Source organism: Ahaetulla prasina, chromosome 2 (assembly GCF_028640845.1).
Source record: "Ahaetulla prasina isolate Xishuangbanna chromosome 2, ASM2864084v1, whole genome shotgun sequence".
Lineage (NCBI taxonomy): Eukaryota > Metazoa > Chordata > Lepidosauria > Squamata > Colubridae > Ahaetulla > Ahaetulla prasina.
In genome coordinates, this window is record NC_080540.1 from 185,058,453 (window position 1) to 185,076,507 (window position 18,055).

Consider the following 18,055-nt stretch of genomic DNA (forward strand, 5'->3'; position numbering starts at 1 on the left):
CCAGGCGAAGGAGGGAGTGATCTGACCATGACAAAGGTTCTGTGACTATATCTCTCAAGTCCAGATCCTTCAACCACTGACCAGAGATGAAAATCAGGTCCAGTGTGCCTCCCCCGATGTGAGTAGGGCCATCAACTACTTGAGTCAGGTCCAGGGCTGTCATGGAGGCCATGAACTCCCGAGCTACTGTCGATGACGAGCCAGCAGATGGCAAGTTAAAGTCCCCCATGACTAAAAGTCTGGGGGTCTCCACTGCCACCCCGCAAGCACCTCCAGAAGCTCGGGCAGGCGGCTGTCACGCAGCAAGGAGCCAGGTACGACCAGCAAGCCCATCTGACATCTATGACCCCACCTCACAAAGAGGGATTCACACCGCAATCTGAGGTACAGTGGCCTCCTTCGGCTCTAGACTCTCTTTAATAACAACCGCCACCCCCACCCCTACCCTGGGCCTCGGCTGATGGAATGCACGGAAACCCGGTGGGCACATCTCAACCAGGGGACACCCCTTCAGTGCCCAACCAGGTCTCCGTGCGCCTATAATATCCGTGGCACCCCTGAATCAGGTCATGTATTAGGGGCCTTGGCCACGGACCGTGCGTTGCATAACATCAGGCGAAGGCCCAGGCTCTGAGGATCTTGACCATCCGGGAACGGGAGAAGTCAGGGGATCGGGCACGCGATCGCCTGTATACATCGAACGTGACCCCTAAACCGATCGATCCCCCTTCCGCCATATCTGCCCCTCCCACTTACCGTGCAAATGGACTCACCCTCATACAAAGGAACACACTCCCCCTTAACCTCCGAACCCATTTGATAGTCGCCACGAGCATGCGCTGGAACTGGTTTCCCCGACGGGCTGCCCCATCACCCGCCCTATCCCTCCCCTTAAAATTCCCTTAAAATCCCTCCCCTTAAAATTCCCCTTAAAATCCCCCAATAAAAAACGACTAAAAGAGTTCATTAAAAATCCCCTAAGCCTCCTGGATTTCGCATGCCATCTCTCGGGGTTCCAAAACCCGTCCTCAAGATGTGCCCTCGATAATGTGGAGGGCCAGACCTGCGAGAGAGGGGAGTCTCGCAGGGCAAGAAGGTCCGCGGTTGAAAATCTTCGCATGAATAAATAAAGTACAAAACGGTCAGTAGTCCATCCAGGCCGGTCAAAATGTCAAGGTGTTATTGTAGCGCAGTTATTATAGCAAGGTTAGGCTCTCTGGCTGGCGAGATGAACCGTGGACTTCCAGGGCTCCATGGGGCCGTTATTATAAGCTGGACATTTACACCTCAGCTGAGGCAGCTTTTGGCAGGCAAGTGCTCCAGAGGATCCATCTGGAGCAGGGGCCGCAGGACTACACCCTCCCAATAGGACAGCCAGCTTTGGTATGGCCCATTCCTGACTGCTGTTCCCTCCTTTATGGAGAAGGGGCGTTGGTCTTACCTGACATGCCCTTTCTCAGGACAGAGGGAACAGCAGTCAGCCCCACCCGGTTTTCCATCGGGCCCTGGGGTTTGGAAGGGAGATGCCCTGCTTTTGTTTTCACAGCTCAACACGTCAGTCTGCATTGACGCCTTCATCAAAAAGCTGGGAAGCGACAGGAAGAGGTGTGGGTTAATAGTTTGCAGACTCAGTCCTAGCAGCTAACAGACAGAGTTAACCCATTCCTGACTTACGTTCCCTCCATCCTGAGAAAGGGCATGTCAGGTAAGCCCCTTCTCATTCTCATTATGGAGATTTAGTTTAGAGGTGGATAGTATGTAGACTTCCAAATATAAATTTCTAAAATATTCCAAATCCTCACAATTGTGAGCTAACCATGATGAGCTGCTTGGGGCTGGAGTTAACAGTATTTAGAAGACTATACATTAATGTGGTACCCATGGCTCTTCAGCTGTACTAACGGAGAATTCTGAGAGTTGTAACACAACATATCCGGAAATGTTAGATTGGGGAAGATTCTGTTAAGCCTTTATATGCTATGTCTGTATGAATTTGTTTTCTGTATCTTTTAATCACCACGCCACATTTAGGCTGCAATACTGTGGGTATACAGTAATGAGAATGTTAAACCAAGGCCTTTGGCAACCTTTTCTGTGCCTTTTCCAACTCCTGTTTTTTTGTTCCAGGAATATTTCATTGTTATATGGAATATGCTCATCTGAAAGGACAGACTGGTTCTGATGTCTCCTTGATGGAACTTGGATTCCAGACAGATTTACGTGTCTATCTCCATCTGAAGCAAACCTGGTTAGCTTTCAGTGAGTTCCTGTTCAAGTATACTACCTAGTGACATGGCCTTTTTATTGAGCAGTCCTAGAGCTATTTAAAAATTGGAGACAATCTCTTCAAACCTCCAAACAGATGAAAGTATATTCTGAATAGTTCTAAGAATTTTTCTAGTTTGTGTTTTTATTTTGCTCAGTAAAAGCTGGAATCATGTCATTTCCTTTCCTTTCATTTTTTTTGCTCCAGTGATCATCCTGTGCATTATGGAAGTTATCATTATTCTACTGCTTATCTTCTTGCGCAAGAGAATCCTCATTGCCATTGCACTGATCAAGGAAGCTAGCAGGTGAAGCCAACTTGGACTCTTCTTGGAAATGTCATCTACAACCATCCCCTCAGTTTTGTAGTTCTCAAGAATTGGCTTACTATTCTTGTCTAAATCTATTGCTGCTGGAAAATTGAGCAGATCTGTACAGCATCAACAAACAAGAGAAAACTCTAAATTGAAAATAATTCTTTTTGCCAAGGAATAAACTGGTTGTACAAAATATTCTTTTTATTCATTTCTTGCAGAACTGTTGAGGTAGGAAGAGTTAAAAGTGTGCAGACCAGGGGTGAGATGCTCCTGGTTCGGACTGGATCGGCCGATCCGGTAGTGATGGCAGCGGATGGTTCAGAGAACCAGTAGCAAAAATCCCCCCTACCCGCCCATGCCCAGCTGAGCCACATGATTATCAGAGGCTTTTTTTACTTTTAAAAGCATTTTTTCTACAACCTCTTCGGCCTAAATGCTTTTAAAAGGTAAAAAAAAGGCTCTGATGATCCCAGCTGAGTTGCCTGATCATCAGAAGCTTTTTTTTTAACTTTTAAAAGCATTTTTTTTACAACTCTTCAGCTGAATAGGTTGTAAAAAAATGCTTTTAAAAGTAAAAAAAAGATTGTGCACCACAGCTGATTACACAAACCCCGCGCACTGTTCTACTTATACCATGCCTCCTTTTGGTGTGCACTGCATACGCACGCACCTCGCATTTATTGCATGGCGTGCACTGCATGCATGCGCAGCCAGCGAACCGGTAGTAAATCAGTTCAGATTTCACCACTGGTGCAGATACAATATGTACTCCTTGAATAGAAACTATTAACTATCTGGGATTTACAATAGGTTAACTATGGATATACTATATACTATAGATAAATATAATATAAATGCAACCAAGTCCCAATGTGGCCAAAGAACAAACAAGGCTTTATTGTGGCTGGCTGTATTAAGGCATTGGAACGGAATCATGTGCTTTTTCTTTCTCCCCATTTCCCATCCCTGTTGCAGGGCTATTGGATACATCATGACATCACTTCTGTTTCCCCTGTGTACTTTCTTTCTGGTGTGTCTCTGCATTGCTTACTGGGCTAGTACTGCTGTGTATCCTTCCTTAATTTTTCTTTCTTTCCTGGGTGAAGGGGATGGGTAGCAATAACACCAAATAACCTAGTTTTCAGGTGTTCATCTCAGAAAACAAAAGTGGCATTTTTATTATTATAATGAAGAGTTCCTTGACTGCTTCTAGTTTCTTGTCTACCTCTAACGAAGCTGTCTACAAGGTGTTTAATGATACAGAATGCCAATATGCTGGAACAACTTGCAAACCAGAGGTAAGGAACTTAAAATAATTAACTAGTGAAAATATATTCAGTCAGGTTGTTTAGAAACCACAAGAAAATAGCAGTCCACTTCCTGCTGAATGTGTGGCAAGGGCCACAGATGAGGTTCATTCCTTCTAGTCAGAAGGTGGTATTCAGCCAGTTCTAACCGGTTCTGGAGAACCAGTAGCGGAAATTTTGAGTAGTTTGGAGAACCAGCAAATACCACCTCTGACTGGCCCCATCTATTCGCTGCTTCCCAAGTCCCAGCTGATCGGCTGGGTTTTCTTTTGTTGCCCTGCACACAGAGATGAAAAGCAGGGATGGGGAGGGAATGGAGATTTTACAGTATCGTTCCCCTCCCCTGGAGTGGGGTGGGGTGGAAATGGAGATTTTACATATCTTTCCCCTGAAGTGGGGTGGAAATGGAGATTTTACAATATCCTTCTCCTGAGGTGGGGTGGAAATGGAGATTTTACAGTATCCTTCCCCTGCCAAGCCATGCCGAAGCCCACAGAACAGTAAAAAAACGGTAAAAAAATTTGAATCCCATCACTGCTTCTAGTCCTTTCTTTGAAGAGTCTGAGTCAAGCAGTTTTCCCTCCTATTCCAGAAAATGGGTTGTTCAAAGACTATGCTTGTACTTTCTCCCAGGAAAAAGAACAATTTCTTTAGTTATATAATGTATTAATAATTGGCACATTCTGTAAGCCAAATTCTGGAAATTCACGAGGCAAAACTTCTGTTCTGTCTGGATTTTTGGAAGCCTGCATATATACTTAGGGGAAAAAAATAGAAAAGCAACATTATTTTCAAATAAGAATTCTAATGGAACTTTAACAAATAACAATTCTCTTCCTTCTTTTAGACCTTCAGTACTTCCAATGTCACAAAGCTGTGCCCAGGAGCACGTTGTCTCTTTGCCTTCTATGGTGGTGAGACTGCCTACCACAAGTATCTCATCATCTTTCAGATTTTCAATATTTTCATGTTTTTTTGGTTGGCCAACTTTGTCATTGCCTTGGGCCAAGTCACACTTGCTGGGGCCTTTGCATCATACTACTGGGCTTTTAAAAAACCCGATGATATGCCAGCGTTTCCCCTCTTCTCCTCCTTTGGCCGAGCACTCAGGTAAAGGGATTGGGGTGCAGAGAAAAAAATACTCCACTTAACTTTTTTTTAATTATATATTTTTTTATTTTTTAGCAACAAAAAACATAAAAATCTCATCAATCCAATTACAATGTGTTGGTGGGGTGTTAACGTATCTTCTTGTGCAATTTCAAAATAAACGTTTCTTTTATTCATCTGTCTTACATTGTCCAGGTCTCTTACTCAATTAATTTTTAATTAAACAATGGTATTTTATCTAGTAACATTATTCATTCCATTCTCCTAAATTTGTTTAATTCAGATTACTTCTCTTGACCTTTTTCAACTCTTTTCTAGCATATCTTTTCTTCTAACCAGTGATAAAATAAATCCCATATTTTGTAATATTGTTTATCTTCTTGTTCTCTAATTTCAAATGTCAATTTACTCATCTCTACACATTCCATCATCTTCCTAATAATTTCATCTTGCAAAGGTAATTTCTCATTTTTCCAATTTTTAGCAAACACAATCCTAGCTGCTGTAATAATATTCACAATCAAATAACACTCTACTTGCCTTGATATCAGCAATGTTTACCTTTTGAAGAAATAGGAAATTGTTATTAGGGACCACTAAGTTCACAAAAAAGATTATTCTGAGCTTAGTATAAAATTCTTTGCAATTTGGATAAGATGAGATGGCAAAGTGTTCTTTGTTTTGTGGCTTGGAAAAGAGAGCTGATTTCTGAGAAGCTGGTATTACAACTGAAGTTGATATTAGGTTTATTCAAGGCCACTTAGATTCCCTTGGATGAAAAGTGCTGCAGTTTTCTTTGTGAGAGCATAGTCAACACAACTATGTTGTTTTGAAACTACATCACAGGTAGTTTCAAAACTTGTGACAGTCTGAAGAGGCTTCAGCAAAAGCATAGTCCTACAAAGAACTCTCTCCTGGGCCTGGCAAGTGTAGCTTGAGAAGACTCAGTCCTGTGTTCTTCAGCACAGTAGCTCCCACAGCCAGAAAAGACTCCCACAGCCAGTGAAGAACTATGTTATCCTCCCTCTTTCTTTAACAAAAAGTGTACAGGTGTGTTGCAGCCTTCACCAGTGCAATTTCTCTGCCACTGTTTTCTTCCTGCAGGTATCACACAGGTTCACTGGCCTTTGGATCCATGATTCTTGCCATTGTCCAGGTCATTCGAGTCATTCTGGAGTACTTGGATCATAAACTAAAAGGTATGGACCCTTTCTACTTGTTAAAACTTTCACGCACTTCTTTTGTAAACCTTCCCCCAAGGGATACTGCTGTTATGGTTTGTGGGGTATTAGATTTTTTAAATTTTTATTTTGATCTTTGTTGTGTCATTCTATAGCAGCTTAAGACCTATAGGAATTTTGCACTGCAGGAGCATAAATAAATAAATACATGACTCTTTCTAATGTGATAGAGAGAATAATAAGAACTTTCTCCTGTCCTGTTTTGCAATCCATTAGCTTCTGAGAATATGTTTGCCAAGTTCCTTTTGACCTGTTTCAAATGCTGCTTCTGGTGCCTGGAGAAGTTCATCAAGTTTTTGAATAGAAATGCATACATTATGGTGAGGAATTCAAGCATCTGTTACTTATTTAGGGCATTAATGCAGGTTTCTGGATGCTCTGCACAGTAAGGGAACTGTTCTAAATACTTAGCCATATCTTTGGCAGAAGTTGAAAGTTTTCCTTTAGATACTTCATTACTTGTTAAAACGTTTAAAGCAGACTTGGCTGCCAAATGCACTCATCCTGATCTTTTTTTTTTTTTAATTGAAAAAGTTTTAAAACAACAATTAAATTTTTCCCCCTCCCCCACCTTCCCCCCTCCCTCCAAAACCCCCTCCCCCCCCGACTTCCCGGAGCAAACACAAGGTATAGTTCATTAAACAGTCATACATTAATTTTTTAAAATCTAACACAATTATAATCCTTCTCTCCCACATAACCTGACTTCTTCCATTAAAATCAAAAACAAAATCCTTCATTCAAAGGCAATCCGAAATTTCTTAATCTGATATCTATTTTGAATATAATCAATCCAGTTCTTCCATTCATTTAAATATTTTTCTTGAGTACTGTCTTTCAAGAAGGCTGAAATTTTAGCCATCTCAGCCAAATTGGAAACTTTCAATATCCATTCTTCTATTGTGGGTAATTCTTTTTTCTTCCAATATTGTCCAATCAACAGTCTTGCTGCTGTTATTAAGTTCAAAATCAACTTAGTCTCAATCACTGTACAGTCCGTTGTTATTCCCAAAAGAAAAAATTGCGGTAGGAACTTTATCTTCTTCTTCAGAACATTCTGCATAATCCACCAGATTCTTATCCAGAAAGACTTAATTTTCTTACAAGTCCACCATACATGAAAATATGTAGCATCATCACAATTACATCTCCAACATTTCGCTTGCATATCTGGATACATACATGATAATTTTCTTAGGATCTAAATGCCATCTATAAAACATCTTATAAAATTTTCCTTAAATTCTGCGCTTGCGTAAATTTAACATTTCTAACAAATTTTTCCCATGTTTCCAACATTATTGGTTCTTGAATATTCTGTGCCCATTTTATCATACAATCCTTTATTAAATCTCTTTCAGAATCTATTTCTATCAACACAGTATACAATCTCTTTATATGCCCCTGGGTTTGATTTCTAATTTGTTTAACCAAATTTTCTTCATTTTGAATAATACCAATTTTCTGATCTTCTTTCCATCTAGCCTTTAACTGTCCATATTGAAACCATGTATAATTCCTCCCTTCTTCTTTTAATGTAACCAAAGATTTTAATTGTAGATTTCCCCTCTCATTGTATAAAAGATCTTTATAAGTAATCATTTCTTGTTCCTGTTCTATATTTATATTCTCTACTGCGTGCCGAGGACTTGCCCATATGGGAATTTTATAATTTAACTTATAATAATATTTTTTCCAGACACGCAGAAGAGAAATTCTCAACACATGATTCTTAAAAGCTTTATCTACTTTCTTATCATACAATAAATATGCATGCCAACCATATAATAAATCATAACCTTCTATATTCAAAATCCTTTCCTCCGTCAAATTAAACCAATCACTTATTACCGAAAGAACAACTGCTTCATAATACCGTTTTAAATTAGGCATTTTTAATCCTCCTCTTTCCCGTGTATCTTGCATTATTTTCATTTTGACTCACGCTTTTTTCCCTTCCCATATAAATTTATTAATTCCAATCTGCCATTCTTCCAAATTTTTGTCTTTCTTAATTATTGGTATAGGTCTCAGGGTTTAAAGTGAATCAAAATAAAACAAAAGTGTTAACCAAAAATATGATTAAGAACCAGAAAGAAAAACTAGAGGAAATAACAGGATTTGAAATTGTAAAAAAAGTTAAATATTTAGGAGTCTTTCTTACTTCATCAAATGTAAAATTGTATAAGAATAATTATGATGTGTTATGGAAAAAGATTCAGAAGGAAATGAATACTTGGAAAAAATTACAATTATCTTTGTTGGGGAGAATAGCAGCTATAAAAATGAATGTTTTGCCTAAATTCTTGTTCTTGTTTCAGATGATACCAATAATCCTGATCTTTTCTGTAGTACATTTACTTGTCCTGATGATGCCATGCCAATGCTGCATTCTTAGTACTGGTTTTCAAATGAAAATGCTAATTACCCATTCACATTTATTCTGTATTGATTGTTATTGTGAAGTTGGTTGTGAATCATGAAGTTCTTGGAAATTCCAGGAACTGGATAAGGGGAGAGGCATCCGAAGGAATAAACTGGGGGCCTGATAGAATAGTTGGAAACCCTTGATACCAGGATTATTAAATAAAGATCTTTCTTAAAAGCTAGCTGAGCTGGGGGGAGGCATGATGGGAAAACAACAAACAAGATAAGAGGGATCCAGGCAAGTACGGTGTATTTTCCTTCTTATTCCCTTCCCTTCACATCCCCAAAAGTCATGTAAAAATTGTGTTTGTTTGTTATGTTTTATCATGGCATTGATACTGTCCTAATATCTACAGTCATGGCCGAAAGTGTTGGCACCCCAGAAATTTTTCCAGAAAATCAAGTATTTCTCACAGAAAAGTATTGCAGTAACACATGTTTTGCTATACACATGTTTATTCCCTTTGTGTGTATTGGAACAAAACAAAAAAAGGCAGGAAACAAAGCAAATTGGACATAATGTCACACAAAACTCCAAAAATGGGCTGGACAAAATTATTGGCACCCTTTCAAAATTGTGGATAAATAAGATTGTTTCAAGCATGTGATGCTCTTTTAAACTCACCTGGGGCACATAACAGGTGTGGGCAATATAAAAATTTCACCTGAAAGCAGATAAAAAGGAGAGCAGTTCACTTAGTCTTTGCATTGTGTGTCTGTGTGTGCCACGCTAAGCATGGACAACAGAAAGAGGAGAAGAGAACTGTCTGAGGACTTGAGAACCAAATTTGTGGAAAAATATCAACAATCTCAAGGTTACAAGTCCATCTCCAGAGATCTAGATTTCTCTTTATCCACAGTGCGCAACATTATCTAGAAGTTTGCAACCCATGGCACTGTAGTTAATCTCCCTGAGCGTGGACGGAAGAGAAAAATAGATGAAAGGTTGCAACGCAGGATAGTCCGGATGGTGGATAAGCAGCCCCAAACAAGTTCCAAAGAAATTCAAGCTGTCCTGCAGGCTCAGGGAGCATCAGTGTCAGCGCAAACTATCCATCGACATTTAAATAAAATGAAACGCTATGGCAGGAGACCCAAGAGGACCCCACTGCTGACACAGAGACATAAAAAAGCAAGACTACAGTTTGCCAAAATGTACTTGAGTAAGCCAAAATCCTTCTGGGAGAAAGTCTTGTGGACAGATGAGACCAAGATAGAGCTTTTTGGTAAAGCACATATTCTACTGTTTACCGAAAACGGAATGAGGCCTACAAAGAAAAGAACACAGTACCTACAGTGAAATATGGTGGAGGTTCAATGATGTTTTGGGGTTGTTTTGTTGCCTTTGGCACTGGGTGCCTTGACTGTGTGCAAAGCATCATGAAATCTGAGGATTACCAAAGGATTTTGGGTCGCACTGTAGAGCCCAGTGTCAGAAAGCTGGGTTTGCGTCCGAGATCTTGGGTCTTCCAGCAGGACAATGACCCCAAACATACGTCAAAAAGCACCCAGAAATGGATGGCAACAAAGCTCTGGAGAGTTCTGAAGTGACCAGCAATGAGTCCAGATTTAAATCCCATTGAACACCTGTGGAGAGATCTTAAAATTGCTGTTGGGAAAAGGCGCCCTTCCAATAAGAGAGACCTGGAGCAATTTGCAAAGGAAGAGTGGTCCAAAAAAGCTGGCGCTGCTGGGATGGGGTGGGGGGGAAATCAGCAGTCAAGAGACAGTTTGTGTGCAGCAGTGAGAATCCGGCTCCCGTAGGCTGAAGTAAGAACTAGCAGTCGTCACCGCTCTGGTTGTAAGAACAAGCGCCCGCGCGGCCTGACGCTAAGGGCAAAAAATATAAAGTACAAGAAAAGGTGAGGGCAGCTTACTCAGCCATGCCGAAGAGAAAAGTGAATCCTGCTGAAGAAGAGCCGAAGACGCGATCCGCACAATTATCAGCTAAACCGGCCATTGCCAAAGTTGAGATAAAATTCCGGATGAGAGGCATAAGAAGCTTATTGATGGTTATAGGAAGCGACTGATTTCAGTTATTTTTTCCAAAGGGTGTGCAACCAAATATTAAGTTAAGGGTGCCAATAATTTTGTCCAGCCCATTTTTGGAGTTTTGTGTGACATTATGTCCAATTTGCTTTGTTTCCTGCCATTTTTTGTTTTGTTCCAATACACACAAAGGGAATAAACATGTGTATAGCAAAACATGTGTTACTGCAATACTTTTTTATGAGAAATAGTTGATTTTCTGGAAAAATTTCTGGGGTGCCAACACTTTCGGCCATGACTGTATATTTGTCTTTTTCTGGCTATAAGTAATCATGTCTTTATAAAAAAAATAACGTACTTTAATATATTTTTTTCCCCTTTGGCAATTTGCCCAGATTGCTATTTATGGTACCAATTTCTGCACTTCTGCCAGGAATGCCTTTTCCTTGCTCATGAGGAACATAATCAGGTGAGGGCCTGGAAGCTGCTTTTGGTTTTATTATTCTGTTTGGAAGAGCTTGGCCAAGTTCTTTATTGTTAGATTTAGTAGCTGAAAATGCAATGATAAACTGGTACAATGATTATCATTTAAATGTGCTGTGGCAATGGGCATTCTATGTGGTAGTGCTCACTTTGTGGAACAAACTCGACTCCCAACTGGGAAAGAGTACAGAAATATGAATACCTGTGTATATGAATGCATCCAAGTTCTCTTGATTGCAGAATGAGATTGGTGGCATATAAATATAATACATAAATAAATAGTATCATCTCTAATTATGAAAGAACCTGAGGTACAAGGAGCTGCTTATAGTTTTAAAGGGGGTTCAGGTTTAATGTCAGGGTTCCAAAAAACACTCCCAACGAAACAAAACTTCAAGGCAATAAATTCCTCAGAGTTCCACTTCATTAGAGATGTCATGTGGGAAAACCCGAATCTGAAAGCTTCCAGGTTTTCCCCACCCAGTTGAAAGTTCACAACCCTCCTCCATACCCACATGTTCATCACATCATCCAATCCATTCTTCAGACTCAACTGGAGATAATCCCCAATCACTCCCATCCAGGTACAGGCAAATGTCCTTGACTCCCAGAGCAAGGAATGTTCTTATGGCTATTCTTCCACTGCTCCAACAAAAAAAAAACCTCCCAATTTCCCAGGCTAAAATATGTGGCAGTCAGGAAGCTAAAAGAAAAAATGGCTTCCAAAACTGACATTGCCCCAGAGAAAATTGCCCCAGAGAAAATTGGGCATTGAAAAAAGTGACTTATGACCATTTTTCACATTTAACAACCATTGCAGTATTCTCACAGTCATATGATCAAAATTTGGATGCTTGACAACTATTTATGACGGTTGCAGTGTCCGGGGCCATGTGATCACTTTTTGTAACTTTCTGACAAACAGAGTTAATGGGAAAGCCAAATTTATTTTACAACCATGTTATTAACTTAACAACCACAGTGATTCACTTAACAACTGTGGCAAAAAAGGTTGCAAAATAGGCCAAAACTCACAACAGTCTTGCTTAGCAATGGAAATTGTGATCAAGAACTATCTCTAACTGTAATGGTTTTCACTTTGTATTAAGAGTGGCTGTTTTGGACAAAGTCACTGATTTCCTGTTTTTCCTTGGAAAAATCCTAATTGTGGGAAGTGTTGGTAAGTCATTTATGATATTTTTGGTTTTCTCTCAAGTTTGGTCACTTACTGGTCTTCTTTTTGGTGCTTCCATACAGATTTCACTTAGGTTTTAGCATTTGCATTTGAATGAAATTGTATTTGCAATAAAGAATATATTTAAAGCAGGAATCAAAGCCTTTTTTTTTGCATAACAAAAATTTTGTTATGCAAAATTTAATATAGCTGAAGTTAAAGCTTTTTCTTTTCCTAAGTATTATTTCTGTACCTTTCCATGTTTTGCTCTATTTCAGTCCTACTTTTGTTCTTCCAAAAATTTCAACTTGCAAGTCACTAGTCATCAGGACATAAAGCTAGAGAAGACCTTTTCCACCTCTTTTGCTCATTTTCATAATAAGTAGAAACAAGTACAAAATCTAAACCCCATTTGGGAGGCAGAAAGAAATTGGTTGAAATATGGGTCAAAGTTAAACTCATGTGATGGGATTTCCAAACTGGAAATAAGATATAGAGAAAAATGTGAAATTTAATTATTTTCATTTCTTTTTAGGTATCCTTGCTTTCTTTTTTTTCACCCAGAGAATAAAACTGATTCAAGACACAGCACCAACTCTCAATTACTACTGGGTCCCCATTCTAGTTAGTATTTTTTAAAAATATGAATGTATTTATTTATTTTTCTCCAATTGCAGTTGTATTGCTTGGCAGCTATTTTCTGTTCGTTTAATCTACTTTTACAGCATTGAAGTCTGCCTTGATAGTTTTGTTGCTTGGAGGGGAGGATTGAGAAAGAGTCACTACTACTTTACTGAAGTGTAATATGTATTGTTATTAATCATTGATTATATTTAATTTCCATCTTACTTCAAAGGAAAAAGTATATAGGTTTTATGCTACCCATGTTATCTTATCCTAGCTGTGAATTAAATTTTGAAGAAAATTAGTTAATACATTGCACTAAGCTAAAATGCGGTTGGCATAGGGTGTTTGTAATCTAATGAGTTTATCCATTGCAGTTTATAAACCATGGTTTAATCTGTTGTGTCAATCCAATTAACTGGTTCCTTCAACCATATTAAAACTAACCGTGACTTAGAATGATCCACAAACAATATGTGTATTTGCATGTAGTTCTCAAATGCTTGGAAGAGAGTCTGATTCCAACCAGATCCTATATATATATATATAAATATATATATTCAAAAAGTTTTACCAAAAAAAAAAATCCCCCCCCTTGCCCCCCAACCCCCCTCCCTTCACTAATACCCTCCCCCATGACTTCCCGGAACAAGCACAAGGTATAGTTAAAAATAAAACAAACATATGCTAAGAAAATTTTTCCCCAAAACTATTTTACCAATTTTCCCTCTTTAGCTCTGACTTCCTCCTAACATAACCAAAATCCTTCAAAAAAAAAATAACAATTAACAGTAATAAAATATATAAATCAATAGAACAAATTAATCCTAAAGTATTTAAAACCAGCTAAAACATAAAAATCCAATCCAATTCAGAGAATATCTCCCTTATAGCTTCTATAACCATATAATTTTTCCCCCAGGTCTTTCTTACATAAGATCTTTCGAGAATATTCTATTTAAAATTCAGTGCAACACATTATAAAATTTCAATACAGAAAATTACAATATCTATTCAACTTTAGTCCTTCCTCGTCAAAATCCAGTATAGATCCAAATATCTAGTCTTTTATGATAGATATAAACATATAATCAACCTATTTCTTCCAAATCTTCCTCACATATTGTCTTTCCGGGACACTAATATTTTTGTCTGTTAATATTTCAAAAAAACCTTGTTTCAAGGATAATACTTTTGTCTCTTGCCATTTTTTTTGATGCATTAATCTTTGTCTTTCCTTCATTACTCCTTTTCAAAAGTCAGTCACAATATTTCCTAGTAGTTCCTTATGTCCAAGAATCCACAAATTACTGCCGTATATTCCATCAGTCCAAAAAGAGAACTCTTGGAAAGCATTAACCCTGTGAGTTTTTTCAGTTCGGGAGACAGCCTCCTGTAGCACAAATTCAGGCATTTCATCCAAACTATTTAAAGAAAACTTCTTTACATCAACTTGTTTATTCACGATCATATCTTCATATTTATCCACTTTTGTTTGTATCTCCTCCATTCCATTTTCCAAGTCCTGATTGCACTGGTTAATTTCCTCCAAGCTCTCATCCAAAACGTCCCCATTTTTTATCAATTCGTATTTTTGAATAATTAAATACATTCTTTCTGTGTAATCCTGTATAAAGTCACGAATCCATTTTTCTGAAAGAACCTTCTTGACAAAGTTCCTGCTGAGAATCCCTTTATGAAATACTTAAACAACATAACATGTTGTGTTGGACTGTGGATCTAACAATCCACAGTCCAACACAATAAGATAAAATCTCCATTCAGTTTTGATTTCGCAGCAAGGCTCCCTTTCCTTTAACATAACATCAGAGTTGGAAGGGACCTTGGAGGCCTTCTAGTCCAACCCCCTGCCCAGGCAGGAAACCCTACACCATCTCAGTCAGATGGTTATCCAACATTTTCTTAAAAATTTCCAGTGTTGGAGCATTCACAACTTCTGAAGGCAAGTCGTTCCACTTATTAATTGTTCTAACTGTCAGGAAATTTCTCCTTAGTTCTAAGTTGCTTCTTTCCTTGATCAGTTTCCACCCATTGCTTCTTGTTCTACCCTCAGGTGCTCTGGAGAACAGCCCAACTCCCACTTCTCTGTGGCAGCCCCTGAGATATTGGAACACTGCTATCATGTCTCCCCTGGTCCTTCTTTTTGTTAAACTAGACATACCCAGTTCCTGCAACCGTTCTTCATATGTTTTATCCTCCAGTCCCCTAATCATCTTTGTTGCTCTTCTCTGCACTCTTTCTAGAGTCTCAACATCTTTTTACATCGTGGCGACCAAAACTGGATGCAATATTCCAAGTGTGGCCTTACCAAGGCATTATAAAGTGGTACTAGCACTTCACGTGATCTTGATTCTATCCTCTGTTTATGCAGCCCAGAACTGTGTTGGCTTTTTTAACAGCTGCTGCACACTGCTGGCTCATATCTAGATGGTTATCCACTAGGACTCCAAGATCCCTCTCACAGGTACTACTATTGAGCAAGGTACCACATATACGGTACTGGTGCATTTTGTTTTTTGGCCTAAATGTAGAACCTTACTTTTTTCACTGTTGAATTTCATTTTGTTAGATAGCGCCCAATGTTCAAGTCTGTCAAGATCTTTCTGTAACTTGAGCCTATCTTCTGGAGTGTTGGCTATTCCTGCCAGCTTGGTGTCATCTGCAAATTTGATCAGTTCCCCATCTATCCCCTCGTCCAAGTCATTGATGAAGATGTTGAAGAGTACTGGGCCTAAAACAGAGCCTTGGGGTACTCCACTGCATACTTCCCTCCATGTGGATGTAGTTCCGTTGAGGACTACACGTTGAGTCGGTTGGTCAGCCAGTTACGAATCCATCTGGTGGTGGTGCTGTCTAACCCACATTTTCTACTTTATCTAGTAGTAGGTTATGGTCTACTTTATCAAATGCTTTACTGAAGTCCAAGTAAATTATATCAACAGCATTCCTCTGGTCTACTAATTTTGTCATTTTGTCAAAGAATGCGATAAGATTAGTCTGGCATGATCTGTTTTGACAAACCCATGTTGGCTTTTGGTTATTACTTTGTTTGCTTCTAGGTGTTCGGTGATTCGTTGTTTGATTATCTTTTCCAGAATCTTCCCGGTATTGAGGTCAGACTGATAGGTCTGTAGTTTCCTGGATCTGTTTTTTCCTTTTTGAAGATGGGAACTACATCAGCTCTTTTCCAGTCCTCTGGCAGCTCCCCTGTGATCCAGGATCTTTGAAAGATATAGTTCAGTGGTTCTGAGATCACGTCTGCCAGTTCCTTCAGAACCTTGGGGTGTAATCCATCCGGTCCTGGTGATTTGAACTCGTCTAGGGTAGACAGGTGTTCACTTACCATTTTCTTCCCTATTTTAACTTGTGTTTCTAATCTGTTTTTTGTAGTGCTGTTTTTGATAGGTTGGATTGTTTTTTCCTTTTGTGTAAAGACAGATGCAAAATATGAGTTAAGTAGATCTGCTTTCTCCCTGTTGCTTGTCATCTTCTTTCCACTTTCTCCCAGCAATGGGCCAATTGTTTCCTTGACTTTTTTCTTGTTTTTAACATGTTGGAAGAAGCTTTTTTTATTATTTTTTACTTTTGTCGCTAGCCTTTGTTCATTGTGAGCCTTAGCTTTCCTCACTTCATTTTTACAGGCTCGGGCTATTTGCTGATATTCTGCCTTAGTTATTTGCCCCTCTTTCCACTTTTTATATTTGTCCTTTTTGTCTTTCAATTTGTCAGATAGTTCTTTATGCATCCATGCTGGTTTCTTTTGTGATCTACTATTTTTCTTCTTCATTGGTATTGTGTTAGACTGTGCTTTTATAATCTCACTTTTCAAAATTTCCCAAGCTTCTTGAGTTGTTTTCCCCCTGAGGATTCTCATCCATTGAATCCTTCTCAAGATCTCTCTAAGTTTATTGAAATTAGCTCTCTTAAAGTCCAAGACTCTAGTTTGACTTTGTTCTACTACTTGTATTTGCTTAATGTTGAATTCCAATATTGCGTGGTCACTTGCCCCAAGGTTCCTGTAGCTTCAACACCTTCTATCATTTCATCTCTGTTAGTGAGAATTAAGTCCAATATGGCTGATCCTTGTCGCCTTCTCTATTTTTGGGAAACAAAGTTGTCTGCTAGGTTTGTTAGGAACCTGTTGGATTTTCCACTTGGTGCAGAGTTTGTTTCCCAGTTGATGTCAGGTAGTTAAAATCCCCATTACTACTGTGATGTGCTTCCTACATACCTTAGTTAGCTGACTAGCAAAAGTTCATCTACTTCCTCTGTTTGGTTGGGTGGCCTATAGTATAGACCTATGGCAATATCGTTTTCACCCTTTTATATTGACCCAAATACATTCAAGATGATTTTCATCATTGTTGTGCTCTATTTCTGTAGAGATGTAGTTATTTCTTATATATAGTGCAACTCCACCTCCTCTTTTATTTGGTCTATTTCTTTTAAATAATTTATATCCCTCTAGCTGTATGTTCCATTTGTCAGTTTCATCCCACCAAGTTTCCGTAATGGCAACAATATCATATCTACCCTCATTTACTTGGATTTCTAATTCACCCTGTTTATTCCTCATACTCTGTGCATTGGTGTATAGACATTTGAGTCCATTTGGATTGATCTTGTGTTTACTGTCTACATAACCTGTGTTGACTGCCCTACTTTCATGCCACCTGTTGGTTTAGTGCACATGGTATGGCACTCACTGTTAAATGCTTGGTTTTGCTTGATAGCATGGTTGATAGTCTTACCCATACAGACATCTATGTTACATGCACTGATAACCCTTTTAGTTTTCGATTGCTGGGGACAGAAATTTTCCATATCAGTTAATTCTCTGTCCCCACTGTCCGGTTTAAATGTTTATCCAGAAAATCTGTGAATGTATTGCTAAGTAACTCAGTCCCTTTCTTTGATGGATGCAATCCATCTCTTTTGTACAATTTTTCATTGGACCAGTTGCAGACATCATGACTAATAAAACCAAAGCCTTCCCTTTTACACCACTCCTTTAGCCACACATTAAACTCCACTACACGCTGGCCTTTACCTTTTAGTTCCTTATGTACTGGTAAAACCTCTGAAAAGTTAAGCTCT

The 18,055-nt window shown here is 38.9% G+C and overlaps 1 protein-coding gene across 8 annotated transcripts in view; it reads left to right on the top strand.

The window, feature by feature from the left end:
- The window catches only part of SLC44A2 (solute carrier family 44 member 2), a 191,579-nt gene that overhangs the window by 151,091 nt on the left and 22,433 nt on the right, over positions 1–18,055 (top strand). For 7 of the 8 annotated variants that reach the window (XM_058173088.1, XM_058173085.1, XM_058173086.1 and 4 more), the window contains exons 11-20: positions 2,128–2,259; positions 2,474–2,573; positions 3,558–3,650; positions 3,796–3,880; positions 4,737–4,999; positions 6,104–6,198; positions 6,457–6,560; positions 11,052–11,125; positions 12,249–12,319; positions 12,849–12,937. In XM_058173088.1, coding sequence (XP_058029071.1) covers positions 2,128–2,259; positions 2,474–2,573; positions 3,558–3,650; positions 3,796–3,880; positions 4,737–4,999; positions 6,104–6,198; positions 6,457–6,560; positions 11,052–11,125; positions 12,249–12,319; positions 12,849–12,937 — 1,106 coding nt within the window. Of the gene's footprint in view, positions 1–2,127; positions 2,260–2,473; positions 2,574–3,557; positions 3,651–3,795; positions 3,881–4,736; positions 5,000–6,103; positions 6,199–6,456; positions 6,561–11,051; positions 11,126–12,248; positions 12,320–12,848; positions 12,940–18,055 lie in introns of those variants that run through there. The other variant, XM_058173093.1, reaches the window with a different exon arrangement.